This window comes from Salvelinus namaycush, chromosome 8 (genome assembly GCF_016432855.1).
Source record: "Salvelinus namaycush isolate Seneca chromosome 8, SaNama_1.0, whole genome shotgun sequence".
NCBI lineage: Eukaryota > Metazoa > Chordata > Actinopteri > Salmoniformes > Salmonidae > Salvelinus > Salvelinus namaycush.
The window spans coordinates 19095638-19122429 of NC_052314.1; the positions used below are offsets into that span (position 1 = coordinate 19095638).

At 46.0% G+C, this 26792-nt stretch overlaps 1 protein-coding gene across 1 annotated transcript in view; it reads right to left on the reverse strand.

Moving 5' to 3' along the window:
• The window catches only part of LOC120052058 (SUN domain-containing ossification factor-like), a 32706-nt gene that overhangs the window by 2668 nt on the left and 3246 nt on the right, over positions 1–26792 (reverse strand). The window contains exons 4-18 of the mRNA XM_038998919.1: positions 20146–20270; positions 19973–20040; positions 19533–19640; positions 19317–19422; positions 16222–16277; positions 13825–13916; positions 13661–13726; positions 12842–12922; positions 9151–9241; positions 7786–9069; positions 7572–7659; positions 7074–7178; positions 6766–6908; positions 4110–4201; positions 781–836 (exon numbers count right to left, since the gene is read on the reverse strand). Coding sequence (XP_038854847.1) covers positions 781–836; positions 4110–4201; positions 6766–6908; positions 7074–7178; positions 7572–7659; positions 7786–9069; positions 9151–9241; positions 12842–12922; positions 13661–13726; positions 13825–13916; positions 16222–16277; positions 19317–19422; positions 19533–19640; positions 19973–20040; positions 20146–20270 — 2561 coding nt within the window. The remainder of the gene's footprint in view (positions 1–780; positions 837–4109; positions 4202–6765; positions 6909–7073; positions 7179–7571; positions 7660–7785; positions 9070–9150; positions 9242–12841; positions 12923–13660; positions 13727–13824; positions 13917–16221; positions 16278–19316; positions 19423–19532; positions 19641–19972; positions 20041–20145; positions 20271–26792) is intronic.

Genomic DNA, 26792 nt, shown 5'->3' on the forward strand with positions numbered 1-26792 from the left:
ACCAAGCTCTCAAAGATACATTTTGATTGTGTCTAAATATTTTGATCCAGTACTGTGCGAGGCACAAACAGGACAGCACAAGGCAGGGAAGGCAGGGACAGTGGGGAGAATGGCATTAAAAAGGATAGGGTGCTGACCAAACCTTAGAATCTCTATATAAACTCGAGCAAAGCCATGTTATGCAGATTAAACCCTGACCCAATGACTACCAAATGAAGGGTAGCTGCCGGTCCCTCCTGGATCACAGCTTAAGTCTGGGTTGTGGATAAAAACAGGATATCAGCTATTGGTGGGTTACAACTTTTAAACCACTGCCCTGTGCCTGCTCCTACATCATCCCCCCTAACAGTCCAGCTCCAGTGTCAGCAGAGAAATGGTTAACCTGACTAAATCCACAGAAACTGCCTTTAATCACAGATCTAGGATCAGCTTAACTTTCCCCAGACCCTAACCTCAACCATTAGGATGGGAGAACGCTAAACTAACCTTAGATCAGAGTCTAGGGCAGCGTTTCCCAAACTTGGTCCTCTGGACCGTTTTGGTTTTTGCCCTAACACTACACAGCTGATTCAATGCTTGATGATAATTTGAATCAGCTGTATAATGCTAGGGCAAAAATCAAAACGTGCACCCATTGGGGTCCCGAGGACCGAGTTTGGGAAACCCTGGTCTAGGGGCAAATTCACCTTACTCCACTGAGACCATAAGCAAACAAGATGGCCGCTGGGGCCACCATACAACAGCAGTAGCAGACGGAGAGGAGAGCAGGGGACACTGTACCTTTTTCTCTGGTGAGAACCTTAAAGGTTCAACAATGTATAGGTCGTCGGGGCCTACTGAACAGGGAGAGAACAGGGCCATGTTAATGATGGGATGGCATACAGGAACACACATGATACAAGCAGCATGACACCACATTGCAAGTAGTACTACTGATTACTATTAAAGTAATATTACACACCCTTGATATACTATATCCCAGAATAAAGGTTATAGCTACACTGAAGAGGTTATAGCTAGTAGTTAGCCTACATTGGGCCTACAAGGCAGTTTTCTCTAGTTGTTGCTACTACTTGCAGTGGTCTAACAGAAGCAGCCAGGCTAAAGCATTGTGTTCTATGTACAGTACCAGTCAAAAGTTTGGACACACCTACTCATTCCAGGGTTTTTCTTTATTTTGACTATTTTCTATATTGTAGAATAATAGTGAAGACATCAAAACTATGAAATCATGTAGTACACGCAAGCACACTAAGACAAAGCCTATTCTCCCTCAGGAGACTGAAAAGATTTGGCATGGGTCCTCAGATCCTCAAAAGGTTCTACAGCTGCACCATCAAGAGCATCCTGACTGGTTGCGTCACTGCCTGGTATGGCAACTGCTCGGCCTCCGACCGCAAGGCACTACAGAGGGCAGTGCGAACGGCCCTGTATATCACTGGGTCCAAGCTTCCTGCCATCCAGGACCTCTATACCAGGCAGTGTCAGAGGAAGGCCCTAAAAATTGTCATAGACTCCAGCTACCCTAGTCATAGACTGTTCTCTCTGCTACCGCACGGCAAGCGGTACCGGAGCGCCAAGTCTAGGTCCAAGAGGCTTTTAAACAGCTTCTACCCCCAAGCCATAAGACTCCTAAACAGCTAATCAAAAGGGCTACCCAGACCCCTCTTTTACACTGCTGCTACTCAGTTGTCATCTATGCATAGGCACTTTAATAACTATACCTACATGTACATACTACCTCAAATAACCGGTTCCCCCACACATTGACTCAGTACCCCCCTGTATATAGTCTCGCTATTGTTATTTCACTGCTGCTCTTTAATTACTTGTTACTTTTACCTCTTATCTGTATTTTTTTTAAACTGCATTGTTGGTTAGGGGCTCATAAGTAAGGATTTCACTGTAAGGTCAACACCTGCTGTATTCGGTGCATGTGACTAATACAATTTGATTTGATTTAGTAAGCAAAAGTGTTTAACAAATCAAAATATTTTTACATTTTAGATTCTTCAAAGTAGCCACTCTTTGCTTTGATGACAGATTTGCACACATGGCATTCTCTCAACCAGCTTCATGAGGTAGTGACCTGGAATGCATTTCACTTGTGTCTTGCTAAAAGTTAATTTGTGGAATTTATTTCCTTCTTAATGCGTTTGAACCAATCAGTTGTGTTGTGACAAGGTAGGGTGGTATACAGAAGATAGCCCTATTTGGTAAAAAACCAAGTCCATATTATGGCAAGAACAGCTCAAATAAGCAAACGGAAACGACAGTCCATTATTTTAAGACATGAAGGTAAGTCTTCACGGAACATTTCAAGAACTTTGAAAGTTTCTTAAACTGCAGTCATAAAAACTGGGGTGGCAGTTAGAGTGTTGGGCCAGTAACCGAAAGAATTTGTTCTTGCCTCGTTAAATAAAAGGTTACATTGTTTTTTTTTTTAAACCATCAAGCGCTATGATGAAACTGTCTCATGAGGACCGCCACAGGAAAGGAAGACCCAGAGTTACCTCTGCTGCAGAAGATAAGTTCATTAGAGTTACCAGCCTCAGAAATTGCAGCCCAAATAAATGCTTCAGAGTTCAAGTAACAGACACATGTCAACATCAACTGTTCTGACAAGACTACGTGAATCAGGGCTTCATGGTCGAATTACTGCAAAGAAACCACTACTAAAGGACACCAATAAGAAGACGAGACTTGCTTGGGCCAAGAAACACGAGCAATGGACATTAGAACAGTGGAAATCTGTCCTTTGGTCTGAGTTCAGATGTGAGATTTTTGGTTCCAACCGCAGTGTCTTTGTGAGATGCTGAGTAAGTGAACGGAGGATTTCTGCATGTGTGGTTCCCACTGTGAAGCATGGAGGAGATGGTGTAATGGTGTGGGGGTGCTTTGCAGGTAACACTGTTGGAGATATATTTAGAATTCAAGGCACACTTAACCAGCATGGCTACCACAGCGTTCTGCAACAATACACCATGCCATCTGGTTTGCGCTTAGTGGGACTATCATTTGTTTTTCAACAGGACAATGACCCAACACACCTCCAGGCTGTGTAAGGGATATTTGACCAAGAAGGAGAGTGATGGAGTGCTGCATCAGATGACCTGGCCTCCACAATCACCCAACCTCAAGCCAATTGAATGGTTTTTGGATGAGTTTGACTACAGAGTAAAGGAAAAGCAGCCAACAAGTGCTCGGTATATGTGGGAACTCCTTCAAGACTCCTTCAAGACTTCCTCATGAAGGTGGTTGAGAGAAGGCAAAGTTGTCATCAAGCCACAGGGTGACTACTTTGAAGAATCTAAAATACATTTTGATTTGTTTAACACTTTTTTTGGTTACTACATGATTCCATATGTTTTATTTCATAGTTTTGATGTATTCACTATTATTCTACAATGTAGAAAATAGTCAAAATAAAGAAAAACCTGGAATGAGTAGGTGTGTCAAACCTTTGACTGGTACTGTATACTCTCATTCAGTTCAGCATCTGCATGGACACACAGCTGGCAATGACAGGTGCTCTGGCCCAAGGACAACAGACACATATATGAGTGAGTGAGTGAATGAGTGAGTGTGTGAGAGAGAGAGAGAGAGAGAGAGAGAGGAATAGTGGGAGTACTATGTTTCCTGGTTGTCTGAATGAAGGTCTTTATTCCTTCAGGAGACGGGTGTGCCCAGGCCATCCCACTGGAGTGTCTGTGGCTCCAGTACCCTACCATACAGTACCCTTACAGCAGCCATACAGCAGCTCACCAGCATGGTACAGCCAGCCAGCCCAGCAGTCCAGAGAGAGACCATGCATGGGCAGAGCACATAGTCATGCACAGCTGTTGCTCTGAGACTGTAGCAGTAATGTGGTGTATGATGGCGCTGGCATGGAAGGCTTTCTGAAGACTGTCGTGTCTAGTCTTTTAGTCATAGCTCCTGAGCAGCAACAGGATGGACAGAGCAGCGATGTAGAAGACAGGAAGGTTAGAGGAAAGGGTGTGTGTGTGTGTGTGTTTGTGTAAGAGAGAGGCCATGTGAGTGACTGAGTGTCTGTAGAGTGACTCAGTGTGTGTGTGTGTGTGTGTGTGTGTGTGTGTGTACACACTTACCTTCTGAAGTAGGAAAGGTGAAGGACTTGGAGCGTACGAGAGGACACGATACCCTCCGCTTCAGACTCATATCCTCATAGGAGGAGAAACACCTAAAACACACGACAGGATAGCACCTTTCTAAATCTATGGAAGTGACCCAGTCGTTCCTTTGAAATGTTGCGTTGCCATGCTGCCTGGCAACGTTCTTATCCCTTGCTTGCTAGCTAGCCAACTACGGCTAACTTACAGCAGAATAACAGCAAAGTAGCTGCATTTGCGTTTGTTTTAGCTGTTTTCTAGTGAAATTTATTTGGATGCATCCATAACAATGAGGTAATGATGCGAGATTTCGCCTGGCATAGAAAAATGTGCTTTTTCATCAAGACACTGTTCAGAGGAGCTAGCCAACAACACAGCTAACACAATCACATTCATTTCGTTTTGACCTGTTTTTCTATCAACATTTATTTGGATATATCCATAAAAACTATGCAGAGTCCTGATTTCCACTGACTAAGAAAAGATCTCCTCGTCCTGACACTCCTCAATAAGACAGTGGAGATAGAATTTCAATATAGAAACAAGACAGCAAGTTTTACACGTATTTCGGTTGTTGAAAACCAACTGCTAGTCTAAAAGAAAGGGGAGATCATGTCTAGCCACTTTTTAATGGTGGCCATCACGTTTCTAAATTGCCTGGTTGGGCTGATGAAATAGTGGATTGCGCATCGAGATGGAACAGTAAATAGGCATTTCAACATCATAACTGGTGGCAACTTGTGGAATAGACACCAGCTAGAACACAGTTTTAACCAAATCAGCATTAAGGATTAAACCCACCCGTTGTATAAAATAAAACATTAACTGGGCTAAGGGAAAACATTATATTAGACCCAGAAAGCACCAACAATACTCTAATAAATAATATGGGGAGATCAGACAAAAAAGGTGTGTGTGTGTTTACCTCTTGGGGCTGGGGTAGTGGTTGACTGCGGAGTGTGTGTGTTGACCTCTTGGGGCTGGGGTAGTGGTTGGCTGCGGTGTGTGTGTGTGTGTGTGTGTGTGTTGACCTCTTGGGGCTGGGCTAGTGGTTGACTGCGGTGTGTGTGTGTTGACCTCTTGGGGCTGGGGTAGTGGTTGGCTGCGGTGTGTGTGTTGGTGTGTATTTACCTCTTGGGGCTGGGGTAGTGGTTGGCTGCGGTGTGTGTGTGTGTGTGTGTTGACCTCTTGGGGCTGGGGTAGTGGTTGACTGCGGTGTGTGTGTGTTGACCTCTTGGGGCTGGGGTAGTGGTTGGCTGCGGTGTGTGTGTTGGTGTGTATTTACCTCTTGGGGCTGAGGTAGTGGTTGACTGCGGTGTGTGTGTGTGTGTGTGTGTGTGTATTTACCTCTTGGTGCTGGGGTAGTGGTTGACTGCAGTGTGTGTGTGTGTGTTGGTGTGTATTTACCTCTTGGGGCTGGGGTAGTGGTTGACTGCAGTGTGTGTGTGTGTTGGTGTGTATTTACCTCTTGGGGCTGGGGTAGTGGTTGACTGCGGTGTGTGTGTGTGTGTGTATTTACCTCTTGGGGCTGGGGTAGTGGTTGACTGCGGTGTGTGTGTGTGTGTTGGTGTGTATTTACCTCTTGGGGCTGGGGTAGTGGTTGACTGCGATGTGTGTGTGTGTGTGTGTTGGTGTGTATTTACCTCTTGGGGCTGGGGTAGTGGTTGACTGCGGTGTGTGTGTGTGTGTTGGTGTGTATTTACCTCTTGGGGCTGGGGTAGTGGTTGACTGCGGTGTGTGTGTGTGTGTGTGTGTATTTACCTCTTGGGGCTGGGGTAGTGGTTGACTGCGATGTGTGTGTGTGTGTGTTGGTGTGTATTTACCTCTTGGGGCTGGGGTAGTGGTTGACTGCGGTGTGTGTGTGTGTTGGTGTGTATTTACCTCTTGGGGCTGGGGTAGTGGTTGACTGCGGTGTGTGTGTGTGTGTTGGTGTGTATTTACCTCTTGGGGCTGGGGTAGTGGTTGACTGCGATGTGTATGTGTTGGTGTGTATTTACCTCTTGGGGCTGGGGTAGTGGTTGACTGCGGTGTGTGTGTGTGTGTTGGTGTGTATTTACCTCTTGGGGCTGGGGTAGTGGTTGACTGCGGTGTGTGTGTGTGTGTGTGTGTGTGTGTTGGTGTGTATTTACCTCTTGGGGCTGGGGTAGTGGTTGACTGCGGTGTGTGCGTGTGTGTGTGTGTGTGTTGGTGTGTATTTACCTCTTGGGGCTGGGGTAGTGGTTGACTGCAGTGTGTGTATTTACCTCTTGGGGCTGTGGTAGTGGTTGACTGCGGTGTGTGTGTGTGTGTTGGTGTGTATTTACCTCTTGGGGCTGGGGTAGTGGTTGACTGCGGTGTGTGTGTGTGTGTGTGTGTGTGTGTGTGTGTGTGTGTGTGTGTTGGTGTGTATTTACCTCTTGGGGCTGGGGTAGTGGTTGACTGCGGTGTGTGTGTGTGTGTGTGTGTGTGTGTTGGTGTGTATTTACCTCTTGGGGCTGGGGTAGTGGTTGACTGCAGTGTGTGTGTGTATTTACCTCTTGGGGCTGGGGTAGTGGTTGACTGCGGTGTGTGTGTTGGTGTGTGTTTACCTCTTGGGGCTGGGGTAGTGGTTGACTGGGGTGGGTGTGTGTGTGTGTGTGTGTTGGTGTGTGTTTACCTCTTGGGGCTGGGGTAGTGGTTGACTGCGGTGTGTGTGGTGGTTTGTGTGTTGGTGCTCCGGCAGCAGTGCAGGCAGAACACCAGGCCCAGACAGACACACAGGACTAGAGACACCACCAGGTAACTCTGTCGGTCTGACACCTAGAAAACACAAACACATACAAACATTTAGACATCTGAGGAAACACAGAAACATATCAGATCTGATTATGACATTTTGCAAGATGATTCAAATTAGGCCAACATTTTATCTGATACTCAATAAATGTAGGTAGTATTACTGTGTGTGTGTGTGTGTGTGTGTACCTCTTTCTGTAACTGTGAGACAGTCATGGTGAGGTTGATCATCAGCTTGGTGACGTTCTCCAGCTGGCCCTGTAACATCTGGATTGACTCTGTCTGCCTCTGGTCCTGAGGGATCACACAATCAAGATGCAACGTTAATAAAACCCTGAGACAACCAACCTACCCCACAACAGACAACCCCCAACCATACATTCTACACCAGTGTTTCCCAACGACAGTCCTCCAGTACCCTCAACAGCACGTTTTTGTCGTGGCCGCAGACAAGCACACCTGATTCTACTTCTCAGCTAATCATCAAGTCCTTGACAAGTCAATTCTGGTGTTTTTGTCCGGGGCTACAACAAAAATGTGTGCTGTTGGGGGTACTGGAGGACCGGAGTTGGGATACACTGACCTACGATAAACCACATCTTAACCATCACTGAACTACACAAATCACAACCATCCCACAATAACCGTCCTGCAACCCAAACCAAGAAGCAACCGTTTGTAATGGACCTGTTCTCCAGCGATGCGGGAGGTGTTCTGTAGCTTGATGATGGTCTTGTTGAAGGCCCTCTGCATCTCCTCCATCTGCTTACGATACCTAGAACACACCGCACACACAACAAGCTAATCAGAGCCTGAACAGGACAAGTCATATGGAGGAAGCTACGACATAGCTATAAGATTTAAAAAGACACAAACACTCTTACACACATACACAACTGACCTCTGGCTGAGTTCCTCCAGATATCTGCTGCTGAGGGACATGTTCATCTCCAGGGCTTTGATCCTGTTGTTCAACCTCATGAACACACTCTCCTTTTGACTGGAGCCGTGCACGTTCACTCCTCCGTTCATGCCTCCATTCCCTCCAATATACTCCCCTGTGCTCTGCAGCTCAGCATAGAAGTCCGTAGCTGTCCGGTGTAAATGTCCATTAGCAGTAACCGGGACGCTAAGTAGCAGGTCCTCCATGGACTCTTCCCTAAGTGGGTGCTCTGCTGGCTGGGGAGGGGGGGAGTCGCCCTGCTCCCCTTGGCCCTTGTGGTCTCCACTTTCTACCCCAGCCCTGAGTGTGTGTGGCTCTGCGTGTGTGTCGGGCTGGAGGGGCACAGGGAGTTCAGTGGGAGGGGGGATGTCTGCAGGTCTGGAGGCAGTGGGGAGGGGCTGGACTGGCTGCTCCTTCAGGGAGAGTGGAGGGAGGTCCAGAGAAGCTGTCTCAGAAGTTGGGGGGTGGAGGGGGGTAATGGGACTGGGGGAAGGGTTGGGGGTGCTGGCCTGCTGGGCCTCTGGGACAGGGGCTCCCTGCAGGGCTGGAGGGGGGACGGGGTCGTCTTGGCTGGGGGGCCGGGGAGCTTCGTCCTGGGTAGGGGTGGGTTTGGAGAGGGAGGTGTGAGAGAAACTGTGGGGGGGCAGGGTAGAGGTCCGGCTAGGCTCCAGAACAATGATGTGGTCCACGGGGTGTGTGTCTGTGTGATTGTGTGAGTCTGTAGGAGATAAAACCTCGTTTTGGGCCCGGGGGGCCGTCTCAGGATCAGGGACCGGCTCTGTGTGTGTTGGGGCTTCCTGGGTGTGTGTGGCGGCGGGGACAGGGTCCTGAATGGCGGTGTGTGTGGGTAAGGGAGTGTCTATGGGGGTGCGTGTGTACGTGTCTTGCTGCCTCTTGCGGAGACCGCGCTGTCTCTCTCTGGCGAGGCAAGCGTCACACCAGCGCCATAGCAGCTCCGGCAGCGTGGCCACACAGGAGATAGAAGAGAGGGAAGACACGGAGGAGAGAGGACAGTACAGCTGGCTCTCCCTCATCCACTGTTCCTCTCTCTCCTCCTCCTCCTCATCATCATCATCCCCCTCTTCCTCCATCAGAGTCACAGTGGACTGTGGGGGCTCCTCTTCCTCCACCACCAGAGTCACGATCTGTCCATCCTCCGGGGAGGGGGAAGAAAGGGGGGAGTCCGGGGAGGAGCGGGCGAGATCAGGGTCCTCCTGAGGAGCGCTGTGGTCTGGCTCCACTCTGAGAGAGAGAGAGGAGGAAGTTAGAGACTCGTTCTGCAAGGTGAGTGTGAGTGAGTGAGTGAGTGAGTGAGTGACTCACGCTGGAGGAGGTGTGGTGATGGTAGGGGTTGGTGTGAGCAGCACCTCCTTATTCCCCTCGGTTTGGTTCTGGGCTTCTGATGATGCGTTGGCTGGAAGAGATACACAGAAACACAGCAGTCTTTAGATACTACCACAATTACATAGAACATGTATCTCTATGTCAACTACTACATTAACTTCCTTTCATAGGATAACTATCACTAGTCATGACAAGGTTCAGTTCTCTAACCCCAGACCAGCTATAGTCTGATGCCAGTCTGGTGCTGCTCTAGCCAACTATGTTGTTGCCCAGTTCAGTGGGTTAAAATGGGGAACAGAGACAAACCACCAAACATCTATGTTTGGAGTAACGACCACAAGAGAGTTGGCAAAAACAGAAACAAACAGCCAGGCTGGTCCAGTTAGGCTCTCAAACCTCAGCGACCCTGTGGGTTGAAAAAGGGTTTAACAAACAGCCCATAGTTGGTCACTTCAGCTGCCCTCAATGCAGCCCATAGTAAAGGCTGTGTAACGGTTTGTGAGGATGTGTGAGTGTGTGTGTGCCATTGGGACCAGGGGGTAAATCCGTGTTTGAATAGTGTTTAGACTCCAGCAGTATCTGAGGGTAAGATGGGGACCAGAGGTATTTGGTTCTGCGTCATAGACCCCCCCAGTCCTAATAGAAACAGCTCCCCAGCTGCTGCTTTATAAAACACTGCTCCATTGTTCTTCTGAAAACATCCTGGCAGCAGTCAAATCAACATCTGGAGCCTCAGGCAGGCAAAGACGCAAAGACGCACACCCCAAACCAGAACCATATGAGTTTCAGAACCACCTAATCTAAACAAGATGGGTGAAGTTGGGCTTAGACTGAACTGTCCAGCAGGAAGGGAAGGAGAGATGGAAGGGGGAAGGAGAGATAGAAGGGGGAAGGAGAGATGGAAGGGGGAATTAGAGATGGAAGGGGGAATTAGAGATGGAAGGGGGAAGGAGAGGGCACAGACTTATATAATAGGAAAAAGGGGGTTGGGCAAGAGAAAGAAGGACGAGACGAGCAAGACTTGCTGGGAAGGAAGCGGAACCAAAACTGGATCTACTGTTTGTGTCTGCTCCGAGGTCTGATGTCATTTGGAACATTCTGTTAATCGTCGACTGTGTATGTGTGTGTGGTAGGGGTGTGATGTTTAAACTAAATTGGGATCTATAACATTTAGAAGAAATCCTTAAAATAACAGTGCAGTTACCACAAAACTACCACTAACAGGTCCCGATCATCATCATAAAACGGAAAGGTTCAAATTAAACAAATACCTAAACGCAGCAATGCTGTAAAGGAGGAGATATGCATATTTTAAATGATTTGACACAGATATAAAATGCTCCGCACGTCATTGTCATTAACAGTGTGGACAAGCCAGTTGGTTCTGTTTGAACGTTGCCATTGGCTGTGTGGTTACTAAACGAGAACAAAGCTGGGTAGGATAACAGGGCTTGTTGTGTGTGTGTGTGTGTGTGAGTGAGTGAGTGAGTGAGTGAGTGAGTGAGTGAGTGAGTGAGTGAGTGAGAGAGTGAGTGAGTGAGAGAGAGAGAGGCTAGATCGGTTCTTCTTAAACATAGTTGAATTCCAGAGCTTCTATTCTGTGAGGGAAAGAGGAGGGGCAGGCTAGTAAGTGCTGAGCCTCAACAAATCATGCTGGTTTAATTAAGACCTTTATTGTGTACAGAATACCTCTAATGTACACACTGGGACATTCCCCTGGACAGCTCAGTGCTTTAGTTAGCACAAGATAAACCTTCCTCTATACATATACAAACCTCATGCCTCTCGCTGCAAGAGGCCGTTAACACAGTAAGTTAATTACATTAACACATAGCATTTCCTCAAAGTAGAGGTCGACCGATTATGATTTTTCAACGCCGATACCGATTATTGGAGGATCAAAAAAAGCCAATACCGATTAATCGGCCGATTTTTAAAAATGTATTTATTTATTTGTAATAATGACAATTACAACAATACTGAATTAACACTTTAATTTTAACTTAATACATCAATAAAATCAATTTAGCCTCAAATAAATAATGAAACATGTTCAATTTGGTTTAAATAATGCAAAAACAAAGTGTTGGAGAAGAAAGTAAAAGTGCAATATGTGCCATGTAAAAAAGCTAACGTTTAAGTTCCTTGCTCAGAACATGAGAACATATGAAAGCTGGTGGTTCCTTTTAACATGACTATTCAATATTCCCAGTTAAGAAGTTTTAGGTTGTAGTTATTATAGGAATTATAGGACTATTTCTCTCTATACCATTTATATTTCGTATACCTTTGACTATTGGATGTTCTTCTAGGCACTTTAGTATTGCCAGTGTAACAGTATAGCTTCCGTCCCTCTCCTCGTCCCTACCTGGGCTTGAACCAGGAACACATCGACAGCAGCCACCCTCGAAGCATCGTTACCCATCGCTACACGGCCCTTGCAGAGCAAGGGGAACAACTACTTCAAGGTCTCAGAGCGAGTGATGTCACCGATTGAAACGCTATTAGCGCGCACCCCGCTAACTAGCTAGCCATTTCACATCGGTTACACCAGCCTAATCTCGGGAGTTGATAGGCTTGAAGTCATAAACAGCTCAATGCTTGAAGCACAGCGAAGAACTGCTGGCAAACGCACAAAAGTGCTGTTTGAATGAATGCTTACGAGCCTGCTGCTGCCTACCACCGCTCAGTCAGACTGCTCTATCAAATCATAGACTTAATTATAACATAATAACACAGAAATACGAGCCTTAGGTCATTAATATGGTCAAATACGGAAAGTAGCATTTAGAAAACAAAACTTTTATTCTTTCAGTGAAATACGGAACTGTTCCGTATTTTATCTAACGGGTGGCATCCATAAGTCTAAATATTGCTGTTACATTGCACAACCTTCAATGTTATGTCATAATTACGTAAAATTCTGGCTAATTATTTACGGTCTTTGTTAGGAATAAATGGTCTTCACACAGTTCGCAACGAGCCAGGCGGCCCAAACTGCTGCATATACCCTGACTGCTTGAACGGAACGCAAGAGAAGTGACGAAAATCTCATGTTAGCAGGCAATATTAACTAAATATGCAGGTTTAAAAATATATACTTGTGTATTGATTTTAAAGAAAGGCATTGATGTTTAACGGTTAGGTACAGTTACACATTAGTGCAACGACAGTGCTTGTTTCGCGAATGCGCTTGTTAAATCAACACCCGTTTGTGAAATAGGCTGTGATTCGATGAGAAATTAACAGGCACCGCATCGATTATATGCAACGCAGGACAAGCTAGATAAACTAGTAATATCATCAACTATGTGTAGTTAACTAGTGATTATGTTAAGATTGATTGTTTTTTATAAGATACGTTTAATGCTAGCTAGCACCTTACCTTGGCTCCTTGCTGCACTCACATAACAGGTAGTCAGCCTGCCACGCAGTCTCCTCGTGGAGTGCAATGCAATCGGCCATGATTGGTGTCCAAAAATGCCGATTACCAATTGTTATGAAAACTTGAAAATCGGCCCTAATTAAATCAGCCATTCCGATTAATCGGTCGACCTCTACCTCAAACACAACACACATTCTTAGCAATGAATAGAAGGGGGTGAAGGAAATGAGAGAAGAGAGAGAAGGGGAGGAGCGAACAGAGGAGAGGAGCGAGGAGGATCCATACGTTCCAGCTGTGCTCCTCCATCCTCAGGCTTGCCTCCCAGAACGTTGGCTGCTATGTTGTTGACCATGTTGAGAATGGCATCTGTACGTAGAACACACACACACGGAATCATGAATAACCTTCTTCACTGGTAGTAAAGTAGTTGAAGGCCCCACAGGAATCTGTAAAACAACAGTTCTTGGTATTCACCTACCACAGCTTGCAATCCCCTAACCGACTCTACATACCCTTACCCAACCAACCCCTCCTTTCCAGCCCATCTCTGCCTGGCTGGCTACAGAGGACCTTGTCAGCCTCTGCTTGTTATCAATCACTGGTGTGGGGGGGTTGTGTAGAAATGGGTCAGTCTATTTTCTAAATGCTGAACCAGTTGTGTGCAGATGTGTGTATGACTATGGGGGGGGGGGGGGGGGGGGGGGGGGGTCTCTTAGCCAATCAGATTGCAGCCTCAGTGCCCTGCCAGGTAGACACAGGGGCTCCAGTGTGTGTAACGGAGTTATGTACACATCAGTAGTCCTAACCCGTATCCCAGCCACAGCTCTCTCTTTGTCAATGTGCCGTCGTGTGGGAATACAGAAACTGAAGAAACATTCAGGACATGATGTTTTCCAGGAAAGCAGCTTCTTGTCTCTCCATTCTCCAAGAAATACAGAGCCCGTTTTAGAACCAGTTCTGAAGATCAATTCTCTGATGTGATTAGATACAGTAGAGAACTGATGCTGAGCCAGTTAGATATCAAGTTAGCCATGTTTACGCTGTCCTGTGCCGTGTGAAACTACGCTCAGAATAACATGATGCGGTGTGTGTGTGTGTACATACTTGTGGCAGAGCCCAGCAGATTTTTAGAACCCTTATCCTCAGAGTGGAGGTAGCCAGGTGGGTAGTCTGTAGATAAAATAACCAGATTATTTCAAGGTGGAGAAAACATGATCTTTTATAATAACAACCTGACCAAGTATCACACGCACGGTGTACCTTCTTACCATAATCCTCATCAAGGTATTCCAGCCTCTCTGAGGGGTACTGGGAATCTGCGATCTCTTCGTATTCCTCCACCATACTGGTACCAAACACCCTATAAAACACACACATGGTTATATCACGCACACACACGCACACCTGGTTAAATGTATCATATACAGCTGAAAAGACAGGAATTATGATTAGACTAACATGGACATGTGAGTTGACATGTTGAGATGACATGCTGTTCCCTATAGTGTTGTTTTTGTACATTAATCTATACATCTCACCCCACTAACCTTATCGACTGAGATAATGTAAACCTTAACATTTAGTTATTTCGTTTATCTACAGAGAGTAGCAGCATTTATATGGATGTGAACGTTGGCCTAGTTAAAAAAAAATACAAAAAAGTTTTCCTTTAACAGCTCCTGTCCTGGTCTCCACTCCTTGAGGGCACGAGGCAGGGCGAACGTAGAGGGAAGGTAGTGAGTGGGAGGAGGAGGTGGTAAATCTGTAGTAATAGTGTTTTTTACAGCCCTCTGACAGTCAACCCCCTGTTAAACTCACCTAGATTTGTTGTTAATGATTACTCCTTACCTGTCCACTATCCTGTCCTCAACCCCTGTAGGGAATGGCAGGGAGTGTGGGTGATAGGAGGGTAAGGAGGAACTTAGTACATCCAACTCAGCAGAGGACAACAGGGCTACTGTACTGAGTTGAAATGGTTGTATCTCCTGGTCTCCTTCCCTCCCTCTCTCTATATACAGTTGAAGTCGGAGGTTTACATACACTTAGGTCGGAGTCATGAAAATTAGTTTTCAACCACTCCACAAATTTCTTGTGAAGCACTCCACAAATTTCTCAAACTATAGTTTTGGCAAGTCGGTTAAGACATCTACTTTGTGCATGACAAGTAATTTTTCCAACAATTGTTTACAGACAGATTATTTCACTTATAATTCACTGTATCACAATTCCAGTAGGTCAGAAGTTTACATACACTAAGTTGACTGTGCCTTTAAACAGCTTGGAAAATTCCAGAAAATGATGTCATGGCTTTAGAAGTTTCTGATAGGCTAATTGACATCATTTGAGTCAATTGGAGGTCTACCTGTGGATGTATTTCAAGGCCTACCTTCAAACTCAGTGCCTCTTTGCTTGACATCATGAGAAAATCAAAAGAAATCAGCCAAGACCTCAGAAAAGTCTGGTTCATCCTTGGGAGCAATTTTCAAAGGTACCAAGTTCATCTGTACAAACAATAGTACACAAGTATAAACACCATGGGACCACGCAGCCGTCATACCGCTCAGGAAGGAGACACTTTGTCTCCTAGAGATGAACGTACTTTGGTGCGGAAAGTGCAAATCAATCCCAGAACAACAGCAAAGGACCTTGTGAAGATGCTGGAGGAAACAGGTACAATAGTATCTATATCCACAGTAAAATGAGTCCTATATCGACATAACCTGAAAGGCCGCTCAGCAAGGAAGAAGCTACTGCTCCAAAACCGCCATAAAAAAGCCAGACTATGGTTTGCAACTGCACATGGGGACAAGATCGTACTTTTTGGAGAAATGTCCTCTGGTCTGATGAAACAAAAATAGAACTGCTTGGCCATAAGGACCATCGTTACGTTTGGAGGAAAAAGGGGAAGCTTGCAAGCTGAAGAACACCATCCCAACCGTGAAGCACGGGGGTGACAGCATCATGTTGTGGGGGTGCTATGCTGCAGAAGGGACTGGTGCACGTCACAAAATAGATAACATCATGAGGAAGTGAAATTATGTGGATATATTGAAGCAACATCTCAAGACATCAGTCAGGAAGTTAAAGCTTGGTCGCAAATGGGTCTTCCAAATGGACAATGACACCAAGCATACTTCCAAAGTTGTGGCAAAATGGCTTAAGGACAACAAAGTCAAGGTATTGAGTGGCCATCCCAAAGCCCTGACAATCAATCCTATAGAAAATTTGTGGGCAGAACTGAAAAAGCGTGTGCGAGCAAGGAGGCCTACAAACCTGACCCAGTTACACCAGCTCTGTCAGGAGGAATGGGCCAAAATTCACCCATCTTATCCACAATAAGATGGGTGAATTTTGTGGAAGCTTGTGGAAGGCTACCCGAAACGTTTGAACCAAGTTAAACAATTTAAAGGCAATACTACCAAATACTAATTGAGTGTATGTAAACTTCTGACCCACTGGGAATGTGATGAAAGAAATAAAAGCTGAAATAAATACTTCTCTACTATTATTCTGACATTTCACATTCTTAAAATAAAGTGGTGATCCTAACTGACCTAAGACAGGGAATTTTTACTCGGATTAAATGTCCGGAATTGTGAAAAACTGAGTTTAATTGTATTTGGCTAAGGTGTATGTGAACATCCGACTTTAACGGTATCTCTTACCTGATGAGGCTGAGGGGGCAGAAGTGTTCTGATCCGAAGTGGGAGATGAGCTCCACCTGCAGTTGAGGGGTGACAAAAGGGTTAAACCACATCGAACACACTCACACCTGGGTAATTAAACCACCCAAACCAGCCCCACTTACATTCTAGTCATCCAGTACATCTAATCTAAATCATTCTAGTCATCCAGTATGTCTGAGCTATAGTAAACCAAAATATAGACGCAACAATTTCAAAGATTACAGTTCATATGAGGAAATCAGTCAATTTAAATAAATTCAATTGACTGAATTTATTTCAATTGGATTTGACATGACTGTGAATACCTTACAAAAAAAATGGGCCTCAGGATCTGGTCACGGTATTTCTATGCATTCAAATTACCATAGTTAAAACGCAATTGTGTTCATTGTCTGTAGCTTACAGTATGTCATAACCCCACCGCCACCATGGGACACTGTGTTCACAACGTTCACATCAGCAAACCGCTCGCCCACATGACGACATACACGTGGTCTGCGGTTGTGTGACTGGTTGGACGTACTGCCAAATTCTCTGAAACTGCGTTGGAGGCTTATGGTAGAGAAATGAACATTCAATTCTCTGGCAACAGCTCTGGTAGACATTCCTGCAGTCAGCATGCCGATTGCACACTCCCTCAACTTGAGACATCTGTGGCATTGTGTTGTGTGAAAAAACTGAACATTTTAGAGTGGCTTTTTATTGTCCCCAGCACAAGGTGTACCTGTGTAATGATCATGCTGTTTAATCCGTTTCTTGACATGCCACACCTGTCAGGTGGATGGATTATCTTTGCAAAGGAGAAATGCTTACCAACAGGGATGTAAACAAATATGTGCACAGAATTTGAGAGAAATAAGCTTTTTATGCATCTGGAACATTTCTGGGACCTTTTATTTCAGCTCATGATACCAACACTTTACATGTTGCGTTTATATTTTTGTTTAGTGGAAATCTAGTCATCCATTACGTCTAAGCTAAATCCTTCCAGTCACCCATTACGTCTAAGCTAAATCCTTCTAGTCACCCAATACGTCTAAGCTAAATCCTTCTAGTCACCCAATACGTCTAAGCTAAATCCTTCTAGTCACCCAACACGTCTAAGCTAAATCAAATCTAAAAGGTGATGTGGAATTTGCCAAGCTCTATTGTTAGTTTTAAAATGTGTCTTGGTCATGCATTACACTATCTGTACACTGCCACCAAAGCTCCCCATGCATCATAGTGCATTACAACCTCTAAAAGAGAAGAATGCCAACCTTTATGTACTTGATGAACATCTGATGCAAGAGGAAGAGGAGAGAGAAAAAAAGGGAGAGAAATCTGTAAAAAGGCTGATTCATGCCACTAGCAAGTCAAGCATCTGGTCATTTTTCTTCAGCATTTGATTTTTTGGACAACACAACACACAGTATTCACAGACTAAACGCTTGCTCTTCAAGAGACTACAAGGCAAGGGCAAGGTATACAAAGCAATACAAGGTGCGCATAGCATTACAAGAGAATAAGGTATTATAAGTATCCATAGCAGTAACTTTAGAGGAGTAGGGAAGAGGTAGACAGACAACCTAGACAGACTGCAGGTTGATAACAGCTTCAGTTCCTATTGAAATTAAGACATCGATAACCCTAAGACCTTGTCACACAGTACTTTGTAAAATCACAAAACAGTGGCATATTTAAAAAAAAACTCATACAATTAACCAAACATCACAAAGAATACACCAGCATGACAAATATTGTTATTTTAAACTATACAGAAGAACTATGAAAATGCATTAACACTTAAAGCGTTAGATAAGAGAAGATCGTGAGGGGGGGGGGGGGGGGGGGAGTAGAGTTGAACGACTAGAATACAGTAAATACTTCCCCATACTATTTCTACTGTATTTATTACACATAGAAGTAGAAAAGGAAGCTGAAACACATCCTCAGAATATACATCCTCACACACAGTCACACACGCACAGAAGCATATTGTGTGAGGTATGAGTAGGGAGCCATTCAGGCTCATGTTGATGACACGAGGAATCCCCCTGGGCATAGAACACAGAATACAAATGGTGTGTGTGTGTGTCTGCAGTGTGTGCGTTGGTTGGTTCTTCTATCCTTGTGGGGAACTAAAATCCCCCAAAGTCCCCACAAGGATAATAAAACAAGAAATTCTCCCTCATGGGGAAATTTCCCACATCCCCATGAGGACAAAGGCTGTTTTAAGCTTAGGGGTTTGGTTTAAAGGTAGGGTTAAAATTCGGGTTAGAATTACAGTTAGGGTAAGGGGTTAGTGGTTAGGTTTAGGGTTACATGTTAAGGTTATGGTAAGGATTAGGTTTAGGGGTTACAGGTTTATGGTAAGGATTAGGGGTTAGGGTTACAGGTTAGGTTTATGGTAAGGATTAGATTTAGGGGTTAGGGTTACAAGTTAGGTTTATGGTACGGATTAGGTTCAGGGGTTAGGGTTACAGGTTAGGTTTATGGTAAGGATTAGGTTCAGGGGTTAGGGTTACAGGTTAGGGTTATGGTAAGGATTAGGTTTAGGGGTTAGGGTTACAGGTTAGGTTTATGGTAGGGATTAGGTTTAGGGGTTAGGGTTACAGGTTAGGTTTATGGTAAGGATTAGGTTTAGGGTTACAGGTTAGGTTTATGGTAAGGATTAGGTTCAGGGGTTAGGGTTACAGGTTAGGGTTATGGTAAGGATTAGGTTCAGGGGTTAGGGTTATGGTAAGGATTAGGTTCAGGGGTTAGGGTTATGGGAAGGATTAGGTTCAAGGGTTAGGGTTACAGGTTAGGGTTATGTGTTAAGGATTAGGTTCAGGGGTTAGGGTTATGGTAAGGATTAGGTTTAGGGGTTAGGGTTACAGGTTAGGTTTATGGTAAGGATTAGGTTTAGGGATTAGGGTTATGGTAAGGATTATGTTTAGGGTTATGGTAAGGATTAGGTTTAGGGATTAGGGCTATGTGTTAAGGTTAGGGTTATGGTAAGGATCCGGGAAAATAGGATTTTGAATGGAAATAAATGTTAGAAGAACATAACGTGTGTGTGTGTGTGTGTGTGTGTAAATGTCGGTGTGTACCTTGACATATTTGGCATAGAGCTGTTCGTCCAATGGGAAGCTCTGGACTGTACGCTCATCACGGGCGTGGAACGTTCCCAACTTCACCCACTTGTTGGTGGGATACCTGAGAGAGAGGGAGAAAGGGGCGGTCAAAGGGGGGCGTGTCCTGAGGAAAACCGGAAAGGGAAAGGAAACCGAAATGGGTCTGTCACATTTTTCAGGGTGTGCGCATACCTGTCACTGATGGAGACCAGGAAGTCTTTCGGCGTGGAGGAGAAGAGTTCAAAGTTAGCGATGTCCAACTGTTTCACCTGGATGGGCTCACACAGCTCTATTACAAACCTAGAGAGAGGCAGAGAGAGAGAGATGGTGGGGGAGAGAGAGTTAGAAGAGGCAAATTAATGTGAGAGAACTTTCAGCTCTGTCAAATATCCTCATCTCCCCTTGACATCTGCCTGGGCAGATGGTTGGCAGTTGGGGTCACACGTGCTGAGCTGACAAGGGGACTAGTGTATGTGTATGCTTTTGGGGAAAACAGCAGCGCACTGAGTCACGTTGTCACCCTGCAGCTTTAGAGAGCAGACAGGACCGGGGGGGGGGGGGAAATCAAAAAGAAAGGAGAGAGGGCAGACAACTGTTCAGAAAATTAGAATGTAGGTGTGTGTGTGTCTCACCAAATCTTGTTGCTGCAGGGGTTCAGCATGTACAGGTCCATATTCTCCATGAGGATAGCTGAGGTACTCTGGAAACGAGGGACGAGAGAGAGCATGACATGGCAAATATGAGTCTGTTCCTGTCCTCCAAACGCAAGAGTTCATGGTTGTGTGTGTGTGTGTGTGTGTGTTACCTTAGCCTCTGTATTAGCTGACAGCATCTTAGCTCCACACTCCACAGAAGCATAGTTGTTTTTGAAGTTCTTCTGCACCTTCTTCACAGGGGGGATGCCACTGGAGGAGGTATGGAGGGACAGAGCTGGAAGTGAGAGAAAGGGGGGTTACCTGTCAGAGATACTGTATCAGTAGCCTAGTCTGATTCCTATAATCTATAGTCGCTATATCAGTAGCCTAGTCTGATTCCTATAATCTATTGTCGTTTAAAATCAGCAGCCTAGTCTGATTCCTATAATTGCTATATCAGCAGCCTAGTCTGATTCCTATAATCTATAGTCGCTATATCAGTAGCCTAGTCTGATTCCTATAATCTATTGTCGTTTAAATCAGCAGCCTAGTCTGATTCCTATAATTGCTTTATCAGCAGCCTAGTCTGATTCCTATAATCTATTGTCGTTTAAATCAGCAGCCTAGTCTGATTCCTATAATTGCTATATCAGCAGCCTAGTCTGATTCCTATAATTGCTATATCAGCAGCCTAGTCTGATTCCTATAATCTATAGTCGCTATATCAGCAGCCTAGTCTGATTCCTATAATCTATAGTCGCTATATCAGTAGCCTAGTCTGATTCCTATACTCTATTGGTTATCAGTGTGCAGGCCAGGCTGAGACAGTGTGTTGTACACCGTACGTGGTGTACCTTAAAATGCATAGGTTGTTTTCAGAAAATAAAAAAACAAGGATGCAGGCATGTTACCTGCACAGGTATGCATACACTCCACGACTCTCACAAGTTAGCATTAACACGGGACAGAGCAGGTATGCATACACTCCACGACTCTCACAAGTTAGCATTAACACGGGACAGAGCAGGTTGGGTACACTCCACGACTCTCACAAGTTAGCATTAACACGGGACAGAGCAGGTATGCATACACTCCACGACTCTCACAAGTTAGCATTAACGCAGGACAGAGCAGGTATGCATACACTCCACGACTCTCACAAGTTAGCATTAACGCAGGACAGAGCAGGTATGCATACACTCCACGACTCTCACAAGTTAGCATTAACACGGGACAGAGCAGGTATGCATACACTCCACGACTCTCACAAGTTAGCATTAACGCAGGACAGAGCAGGTATGCATACACTCCACGACTCTCACAAGTTAGCATTAACGCAGGACAGAGCAGGTATGCATACACTCCACGACTCTCACAAGTTAGCATTAACGCAGGACAGAGCAGGTATGCATACACTCCACGACTCTCACAAGTTAGCATTAACGCAGGACAGAGCAGGTATGCATACACTCCACGACTCACAAGTTAGCATTAACGCAGGACAGAGCAGGTATGCATACACTCCACGACTCTCACAAGTTAGCATTAACGCGGGACAGAGCAGGTATGCATACACTCCACGACTCTCACAAGTTAGCATTAACGCAGGACAGAGCAGGTATGCATACACTCCACGACTCTCACAAGTTAGCATTAACGCAGGACAGAGCAGGTATGCATACACTCCACGACTCTCACAAGTTAGCATTAACGCAGGACAGAGCAGGTTGGGTACACTCCACGACTCTCACAAGTTAGCATTAACGCAGGACAGAGCAGGTTGGGTACACTCCACGACTCTCACAAGTTAGCATTAACGCAGGACAGAGCAGGTATGCATACACTCCACGACTCTCACAAGTTAGCATTAACGCAGGACAGAGCAGGTATGCATACACTCCACGACTCTCACAAGTTAGCATTAACGCAGGACAGAGCAGGTATGCATACACTCCACGACTCTCACAAGTTAGCATTAATGCAGGACAGAGCAGGTATGCATACACTCCACGACTCTCACAAGTTAGCATTAACGCGGGACAGAGCAGGTTGGGTACACTCCACGACTCTCACAAGTTAGCATTAACGCAGGACAGAGCAGGTATGCATACACTCCACGACTCTCACAAGTTAGCATTAACGCAGGACAGAGCAGGTATGCATACACTCCACGACTCTCACAAGTTAGCATTAACGCAGGACAGAGCAGGTTGGGTACACTCCACGACTCTCACAAGTTAGCATTAACGCAGGACAGAGCAGGTTGGGTACACTCCACGACTCTCACAAGTTAGCATTAACGCAGGACAGAGCAGGTATGCATACACTCCACGACTCTCACAAGTTAGCATTAACGCAGGACAGAGCAGGTATGCATACACTCCACGACTCTCACAAGTTAGCATTAACGCAGGACAGAGCAGGTATGCATACACTCCACGACTCTCACAAGTTAGCATTAACGCAGGACAGAGCAGGTATGCATACACTCCACGACTCTCACAAGTTAGCATTAACGCAGGACAGAGCAGGTATGCATACACTCCACGACTCTCACAAGTTAGCATTAACGCAGGACAGAGCAGGTATGCATACACTCCACGACTCTCACAAGTTAGCATTAACGCAGGACAGAGCAGGTATGCATACACTCCACGACTCTCACAAGTTAGCATTAATGCAGGACAGAGCAGGTATGCATACACTCCACGACTCTCACAAGTTAGCATTAACGCGGGACAGAGCAGGTTGGGTACACTCCACGACTCTCACAAGTTAGCATTAACGCGGGACAGAGCAGGTTGGGTACACTCCACGACTCTCACAAGTTAGCATTAACGCAGGACAGAGCAGGTATGCATACACTCCACGACTCTCACAAGTTAGCATTAACGCAGGACAGAGCAGGTATGCATACACTCCACGACTCTCACAAGTTAGCATTAACGCGGGACAGAGCAGGTATGCATACACTCCACGACTCTCACAAGTTAGCATTAACGCAGGACAGAGCAGGTATGCATACACTCCACGACTCTCACAAGTTAGCATTAACGCAGGACAGAGCAGGTATGCATACACTCCACGACTCTCACAAGTTAGCATTAACGCAGGACAGAGCAGGTATGCATACACTCCACGACTCTCACACACACAAGTTAGCATTAACGCAGGACAGAGCAGGTATGCATACACTCCACGACTCTCACACACACAAGTTAGCATTAACGCGGGACAGAGCAGGTATGCATACACTCCACGACTCTCACAAGTTAGCATTAACGCAGGACAGAGCAGGTATGCATACACTCCACGACTCTCAGAAGTTAGCATTAACGCAGGACAGAGCAGGTATGCATACACTCCACGACTCTCACACACACGTTAGCATTAACGCAGGACAGAGCAGGTATGCATACACTCCACGACTCTCACAAGTTAGCATTAACGCAGGACAGAGCAGGTATGCATACACTCCACGACTCTCACAAGTTAGCATTAACGCAGGACAGAGCAGGTATGCATACACTCCACGACTCTCACAAGTTAGCATTAACGCAGGACAGAGCAGGTATGCATACACTCCACGACTCTCACAAGTTAGCATTAACGCAGGACAGAGCAGGTATGCATACACTCCACGACTCTCACAAGTTAGCATTAACGCGGGACAGAGCAGGTATGCATACACTCCACGACTCTCACAAGTTAGCATTAACGCAGGACAGAGCAGGTATGCATACACTCCACGACTCTCACAAGTTAGCATTAACGCAGGACAGAGCAGGTATGCATACACTCCACGACTCTCACAAGTTAGCATTAACGCAGGACAGAGCAGGTATGCATACACTCCACGACTCTCACAAGTTAGCATTAACGCGGGACAGAGCAGGTATGCATACACTCCACGACTCTCACAAGTTAGCATTAACGCAGGACAGAGCAGGTATGCATACACTCCACGACTCTCACAAGTTAGCATTAACGCAGGACAGAGCAGGTATGCATACACTCCACGACTCTCACAAGTTAGCATTAACGCAGGACAGAGCAGGTATGCATACACTCCACGACTCTCACACACACAAGTTAGCATTAACGCAGGACAGAGCAGGTATGCATACACTCCACGACTCTCACACACACAAGTTAGCATTAACGCAGGACAGAGCAGGTTGGGTACACTCCACGACTCTCACAAGTTAGCATTAACACGGGACAGAGCAGGTATGCATACACTCCACGACTCTCACAAGTTAGCATTAACACGGGACAGAGCAGGTTGGGTACACTCCACGACTCTCACAAGTTAGCATTAACGCAGGACAGAGCAGGTATGCATACACTCCACGACTCTCACAAGTTAGCATTAACACGGGACAGAGCAGGTTGGGTACACTCCACGACTCTCACACACACAAGTTAGCATTAACGCGGGACAGAGCAGGTTGGGTACACTCCACGACTCTCACACACACAAGTTAGCATTAACGCAGGACAGAGCAGGTTGGGTACACTCCACGACTCTCACAAGTTAGCATTAACGCAGGACAGAGCAGGTATGCATACACTCCACGACTCTCACAAGTTAGCATTAACACGGGACAGAGCAGGTATGCATACACTCCACGACTCTCACACACACAAGTTAGCATTAACGCGGGACAGAGCAGGTTGGGTACACTCCACGACTCTCACAAGTTAGCATTAACGCAGGACAGAGCAGGTTGGGTACACTCCACGACTCTCACAAGTTAGCATTAACGCAGGACAGAGCAGGTTGGGTACACTCCACGACTCTCACAAGTTAGCATTAACGCGGGACAGAGCAGGTTGGGTACACTCCACGACTCTCACAAGTTAGCATTAACGCGGGACAGAGCAGGTATGCATACACTCCACGACTCTCACAAGTTAGCATTAACGCAGGACAGAGCAGGTATGCATACACTCCACGACTCTCACAAGTTAGCATTAACGCGGGACAGGTTGGGTACACTCCACGACTCTCACAAGTTAGCATTAACGCAGGACAGAGCAGGTATGCATACACTCCACGACTCTCACAAGTTAGCATTAACGCAGGACAGAGCAGGTATGCATACACTCCACGACTCTCACAAGTTAGCATTAACGCGGGACAGAGCAGGTATGCATACACTCCACGACTCTCACAAGTTAGCATTAACGCAGGACAGAGCAGGTATGCATACACTCCACGACTCACAAGTTAGCATTAACGCAGGACAGAGCAGGTATGCATACACTCCACGACTCTCACAAGTTAGCATTAACGCAGGACAGAGCAGGTATGCATACACTCCACGACTCTCACACACACAAGTTAGCATTAACGCAGGACAGAGCAGGTATGCATACACTCCACGACTCTCACACACACAAGTTAGCATTAACGCGGGACAGAGCAGGTATGCATACACTCCACGACTCTCACAAGTTAGCATTAACGCAGGACAGAGCAGGTATGCATACACTCCACGACTCTCACACACACGTTAGCATTAACGCAGGACAGAGCAGGTATGCATACACTCCACGACTCTCACAAGTTAGCATTAACGCAGGACAGAGCAGGTATGCATACACTCCACGACTCTCACAAGTTAGCATTAACGCAGGACAGAGCAGGTATGCATACACTCCACGACTCTCACAAGTTAGCATTAACGCAGGACAGAGCAGGTATGCATACACTCCACGACTCTCACAAGTTAGCATTAACGCAGGACAGAGCAGGTATGCATACACTCCACGACTCTCACAAGTTAGCATTAACGCGGGACAGAGCAGGTATGCATACACTCCACGACTCTCACAAGTTAGCATTAACGCAGGACAGAGCAGGTATGCATACACTCCACGACTCTCACAAGTTAGCATTAACGCAGGACAGAGCAGGTATGCATACACTCCACGACTCTCACAAGTTAGCATTAACGCAGGACAGAGCAGGTATGCATACACTCCACGACTCTCACACACACAAGTTAGCATTAACGCAGGACAGAGCAGGTATGCATACACTCCACGACTCTCACAAGTTAGCATTAACGCGGGACAGAGCAGGTATGCATACACTCCACGACTCTCACAAGTTAGCATTAACGCAGGACAGAGCAGGTATGCATACACTCCACGACTCTCACAAGTTAGCATTAACGCAGGACAGAGCAGGTATGCATACACTCCACGACTCTCACAAGTTAGCATTAACGCAGGACAGAGCAGGTATGCATACACTCCACGACTCTCACACACACAAGTTAGCATTAACGCAGGACAGAGCAGGTATGCATACACTCCACGACTCTCACACACACAAGTTAGCATTAACGCAGGACAGAGCAGGTTGGGTACACTCCACGACTCTCACAAGTTAGCATTAACACGGGACAGAGCAGGTATGCATACACTCCACGACTCTCACAAGTTAGCATTAACACGGGACAGAGCAGGTTGGGTACACTCCACGACTCTCACAAGTTAGCATTAACGCAGGACAGAGCAGGTTGGGTACACTCCACGACTCTCACAAGTTAGCATTAACGCAGGACAGAGCAGGTATGCATACACTCCACGACTCTCACAAGTTAGCATTAACACGGGACAGAGCAGGTTGGGTACACTCCACGACTCTCACACACACAAGTTAGCATTAACGCGGGACAGAGCAGGTTGGGTACACTCCACGACTCTCACACACACAAGTTAGCATTAACGCAGGACAGAGCAGGTTGGGTACACTCCACGACTCTCACAAGTTAGCATTAACGCAGGACAGAGCAGGTATGCA